The sequence below is a fragment of the Acyrthosiphon pisum genome, unplaced genomic scaffold (genome assembly GCF_005508785.2).
Source record: "Acyrthosiphon pisum isolate AL4f unplaced genomic scaffold, pea_aphid_22Mar2018_4r6ur Scaffold_20997;HRSCAF=22736, whole genome shotgun sequence".
In the NCBI taxonomy this organism is placed as follows: Eukaryota; Metazoa; Arthropoda; class Insecta; order Hemiptera; family Aphididae; genus Acyrthosiphon; species Acyrthosiphon pisum.
The window spans coordinates 4,864-11,082 of record NW_021770414.1 but is presented as its reverse complement, the minus strand read 5'-3'; the positions used below and the strand labels follow the sequence as shown (position 1 = coordinate 11,082).

Genomic DNA, 6,219 nt, shown 5'->3' with positions numbered 1-6,219 from the left:
ATTTTTTTCAGTGTAATGACCTCATCCTAGAATCTGCTTTCATTATCACTTGTAACTTTTGGTCTATGTTTTTAATTACACTGACTATCTTCACGTTAGAGTTGTTTAACATATGCAACTGAATCATCATTTGTTTGAACTGTAACTAATGTTCATTTGATTTCTAAAAGGTTTTGGCAACAGCAGTCTTCTGAAACACACATCTCAAATAAAATATAAACTTTTAATTTAAAATTGTTAAACATGTTACAAACCATTTTTGCTAATGAAATTTGACAAATCCATCAAACCAGCATCAGTAGTATTTGTATTGTTTGTTCCTATATAAGTTATAAAAAAATATTATAATAAGAAATATTCCACTATAAGAACAATATCCTTTCTTATATTCATTATTAATAAGGGTAGAATCAAAATTACCATACTCGTTACTATCCCTATAATTATTTTCTTGAAAACCGAGTGTACCATCTAGCAACATCAATGAACCAGTCAAAAGAGTACCAACATCATCTTCTGTAGTACCTGAAAAATATTATGTTAATATTATGAAAAATATTATGTTAATATTTTTCAAAGGTTAAAAAAACTTACCCTCTCAATTGTAAATAACTAATTGAAAAAACTTACTTTTCTTCAAACAATCGCCAGAGATGTTTATTATGTCGTCATACATCATATTTTAATTTTTTGCAAAAAATGAACTCATGATATCTGTATCAGTACCACTAGGACCTACATAAATTAGCAATACAGATTTATAAGTTTTATAATCATTCTTTACAAAAAAAAAATAAATAAACTGTTATCAGAATTTTAAGTTAAAAACTTTTAATTATAAATATCAAAATTGAGAAATCTTGACATATAAAAAATATTTAAAGGGTATTTATACAAATAAATAGTGAAATTTAAGTTTTTTTGAAATTGTGTTTAATTAAAACCACATTTTTAAAACACACTAGTAAAAAAGCATAATAAATTATTTTAAAATATTTTACAGAAAAGAAATGGTAAAAAAAATTGTATTGGCTATAAATGATACCAATCAAATTGTAATAAACATATTGGATGCTATACAGCTATGCGATAAAGCATGGCGACACTTAAAAAAAGAAACGATCGTAAACTGTTTTACAAAATCAGGTTTTAGAACTTCGACTGAAAATATTCCAGATGAACCTTCTGATGATAATAACGATGAATGGGATCAATTAACTTATAAAATAAAAAATTTAATGAAACTTTTACGTCATACATCAATGTCGATGAAAATTTGGAGATTTGTGGAGAATGGACTGAGAACGATATTATCTCCGATATATTGGACGAAGATAACGAAGAAGAAATTGAAGACCAACACATACAATCCACCATTACAAATAAAGAAGCGACACTTGAATTAGAAACATTACGTAAATACATTGAAGGCAATGGAGGTATGGAAGATTTATTTAAGCCACTAGGTATTTTAGAAAATAGAATTGAGAACAATGTTTTAAATAAATAAAAACAATTTACATTACACCATTTTTTTTAAAAATGTAAGAAAACATTTTTTTATTTCTTTAATGTATAATAATTTAAAAATAAACATACTTTTTAAAAGTTTTTGATAACTCGAAATTTTTAGTAAGTAGAATTTTTTTTCCCCTTGAACTTCGAGTTATCGAGAGTCGACTGTATATATTATAGAGTACATGGTGATTATTATTATCATAGTGTTCGCTCCCCCGGTGGCAACACTGGTCCGCGGGCCGGTCGCTCCGGACGGCTCGACCCTACTCGGCCATGCCCTCGTCCTGTTTTACGCGAACCAGTGTTGCCAATGGTACGGTATTTGTCGGGGGATTACGGTAATTTCATACTCCGTACGGCCGGAGTACGGTCACCCTATAATAGACCAAATATTACGGTAAATTCAAAAAAAAAAATAAATAAATAAATAAATTAGCCATATTCGTAGCAATTATTTTGTATTTTATTTTATTTATATAATATTGAACTTAGAACCTGACTCTGACTTTTAATCATGATTCATGATATTGTGTGGGCTGGATTAAGATGGTACTTAGTTTCTCCCTAGTTAAAAACCATAAAATTTCCCCTTAAAAGAAAACAGAGTTTATCAGATACATTTTATATTTAGCTTTACATAATATACAAGTACATCTTAACATAAGGGTGCTAAGATCTTTACTGGTGCGATATTAAGATAAGACCAGAGAAGTAAAAGTTGTTATTATAAATAATGTATATATATATATATAAATATAAAATGTAACAATTGTTGAAAAACTGGTATTTTACAATATCCTAATAAATTATAAAGTAACATTGATACAATAAACCACAGAATATAACATATAAGCTGATATTATATTAGTTACTTACAGTATTCTATACCTTAAGTTTAACAAATAAGTGCAGTTATTTTTTTTTTAAATATGAGTGACAATGACTCAAGTGATTGTGATGAGCGTCCTGTACGGTGTATTTCTGGTCAAGCGACAAAAAGATTGTGCCATAAAAAACAAAAATTCCGTGAAGATTGGACGAGAATGGAGTGTTTTAAAAAATGGCTAAACCCTGTGAAAGAAGATGTTATGAAAGCGTATTGCAGTTTTTGTAAAATTCAAATGATTTCAGAACTTTCAACAATTAAGAAGCATGCAAATACATCCAGACATAAACTCAACTTTAAATCTATGACAGGTTCGAAATCAATAATATCTACATTCCCGAAAATTGACGAAACAGCTATCCGAAAAAATAATGCAGTTAAAGTGGCTGAAATTAAACTATGTGGTTTTTTATCAGAACATAACATATCATTCCTAGCTGTAGATCACCTCAGCCAACTTTTAAAAGAATGTTTTGTTGACTCAGAAATTGCTAAAAATATAAATTTAAAAAGAACAAAAGCAACTAATATTGTTAAAAATGTAATTGGAAAATGCCACAAAGAAGAATTAAGAACACTTTTAAACAACAATCCTTTTAGTATAATTATTGACGAGAGCACTGATGTTGGAACTATAAAAACAATGTGTATCTGTGTTCGGTTTTTTAATCCTACAACAAAAAAAATAGAAACAATGCTTAGAGCTTAGTTGAAGTATTTAAAAACTCTGAGTCTGCCAATGAAGGTGCTACAGCACAAAAATTATACACAGAAGTTATTAAATCTTTTAAAGACGAAAAAGTATGTCTTAAAAATGTTATTGGTTTTGCTTCTGATGGATGCAATACTATGATGGGCGCATGGAACTCAGTAGCCAGCAGATTTTTGGAAGACTTCCCAGGTGTAATGATTCAAAAGTGTATTTGTCATTCCTTAGCTTTGTGTGCCAGTGAAGCATGTAAAGTACTTCCACGCAGGTAAATAACCCTACATAAACATATTATATATTAACATTATATTTCAATGTTTTTTAAACATGTATAATACAATATTCATCAACATATCTATTGTTAAGATGTGAAGACTTAGCTCGTGATGTTTACAACTTTTTTAAGTCAAGTTGTAAGAGATATGCCCAATTGAAAGAGTTTCAAGATTTTTGTACTGTAGAGCCACATCACTTGCTTCGGCCATGTCAAACTCGTTGGCTATCTTTAGAAATGGTGGTTTGTCGTATTTTAGAACAATGGCAACCACTTAAAATGTATTTCACTCTGCATAGGTTTGTATTTGATTTTCCATCGGCACTTACAACCTATAAACATAAGTACTAAACTATATTCTATTTTCATTGATACAGATTTGATGAGCGTGTAACAAGTGGAGAACACATATATAATTGATTACACGACCCACTTCTACTACTTTTTTTTAAATTTTTAGAATGGGCAGTGTCAGCCTGGCCATGGCCGCTAGGCCGTGAAAGCGGCCGGGGCCCCTCCGTTTTTTCTTTTGTTTTTTTTGAGGGCCCCCATATTTTTGGGGTCCAAGGTAAAGAAAAATTGCAGTTTTAAAAATTGAATCAATAATCAGATGCTTGCCTATTTTCTATAGTGTGAGAGTAGTGCATACTAGTGCAAGTGTCAAGTAACAATTATTATAATAGTAACATTGTAATAACTAATACCTAAGTAGAAGGAGGTTTTTTGGAATAATTGTGCTACTGTAGGTTAAGTTAGGTTTTATCTCTAGCTTCTTAAAAACAATGGCTCGGACTACTGTACGAGAGCCCCGTTTACCTGACCCTGAAGAGGCCCCGTTGTTGAATAATTCAGCGATCATGCAAATATGTACGATTCTATGATGTACCTACAATACTATACGACGTATACGTCTATATCTATTTATATATATAAATAATATATATAATAATGATGAAGATAAGACATTTACTTTTGGAAGTTTACTTAAATAAAGTTATGCTTATGGCTTACGTATTTGTGATTTTTCTTCAAAGTTTAAATTCTATGATAAAAATATAATTATATTTTTCGTAATTTTGTTTCTATGTAAACTGTAATATTATTGATAATTATTATTTATGGTTTTTTAGTTTTCATATGCTTCAATAATTTCATAGTTTTTTATAATAAAAGTACATTTTATATTATAATCCATATTGCTAAAAATGGCATATACATTTTTTGGGGGCCCCTTAAAAACTGAACCATGGGCCTTTGGTGTGCCAGGCTGACCCTGAGAATGGGTTCTACCAAAGTTTGTCAATTTGAACAAACTCTTTCAAAGCGAGAAAAGTGTTATAGCTATATTATATTCTAAAATGGAAGAAACCTACACAGGTTAAAAAAATAATCTTATAATTTAATAAAAACATTTAGAAACACATTTATAATTAAAAATTAATTATTTACTTATTTGTTATTATTAGAGTTATTGTTTTCATATATGAAGAAAGTTCATAATCCATTGGATGTGGATCCAGATGATTCAACACTTTTTCTTCAGTCTAATGACATGTATTTGGGGATAGGTGTTTTACAGATGACCAGCCAACCACATATTAGTAGTAATCATGATATGTTATCTGTATTCCATGATAGATGTAGACAATTCTTAATTGAAGGCTGTAAACAAATTAAAAAAAGGTTAAATTAAAATATAAATTTTCTACTTACACTTATATACATCTAATTTGTGTTTTTATAAAAATTCTAGGTTTGATTTTAAGTGTGTGATTTTAAAAATTATAACTCACCTACAACCTATTAATGTATTAGGAAACAACAAACTGTCTTCACTAGTTACAATTTTTAATGAAGTACCTAGAATACTAATTGCATACAATAACTCAGAGATACAAACAGTTGATGATGAATGGAGGAGGTTACATGCTTTAGAAATCACTGATGATATAAAGCGAATCAAAAATACCGATGAGTTTTGGTATCATTTATATAATATGCAACGTGAAGGGGAATTTATTTTTAAAAATGTTGCACACTTTATTTTAAAAGTATTAAGTTTGCCCCATTCATCAGTTGACTGCGAAAGAATATTTTCTAAAGTTAACCTAACTAAAACTAAAGTTAGAAACAAACTTCAAGTACCAGCATTAAATGGCTTACTGTTGTCAAGTGAACTAATGAAAAGAACATCTTGTGTAAAATTTGAGCCAACAAAGTCCATGATAAGCTCTATGAATGTCACGATGTACAATAAACCAACTGATGTAATTGAAGAAGAAAACCTAGTAACCGACGAAACTGAAACTATTTATTAGTGAACAGTGATAACTGATTATAGTGAAACTATAATAATTTAGCTATATTATTATTTAATTTTAAATTTATCATTTTATATCACGTAATTTTTGTTTTTGAATTTTTTATCATGTCTATAATCAATTTATACTTTACAATTATTTGTATCATTAATCGTGACCTCAGAACAATAAAATTTAATAATGACCATGATTGACCAATGAAATTTTTGTCATTGATAAGAATTCGGAACCGTGATAAGAAATTATTGCTGATAACTTTAATCAAAATGTCAAATTCTAATATCAAATAAAAAATCAATAAGTACGGTAATATTGTTCATAGTACGGTAATTTTGTCATATTTTCCCCGCTAACTAGATAACAAACACTTGGCAACACTGACGCGAACCGCGGTGTGCGACGTGCCGACGTACCTGCACCCAACGACTGCCGTCATACATTTATTTTGTTAGTAAACGATATTTGTTATTAAATGGTAATACAACCACGCTTTTATTATTATATCTGTGTT

General features: G+C 29.3%; 1 protein-coding gene across 1 annotated transcript; it reads left to right on the top strand.

Annotated features, from left to right (window-relative positions):
- Positions 1 to 2,447: 2,447 nt before the first annotated feature.
- On the top strand, positions 2,448 to 3,807 carry LOC103311373. Its single transcript, XM_008190969.1, has 4 exons — positions 2,448 to 2,879; positions 3,107 to 3,381; positions 3,480 to 3,686; positions 3,765 to 3,807. The coding sequence occupies exons 1-4, from the start codon at positions 2,448 to 2,450 to the stop codon at positions 3,805 to 3,807; spliced, it is 957 nt and encodes a 318-aa protein (XP_008189191.1).
- Positions 3,808 to 6,219: the final 2,412 nt, after the last annotated feature.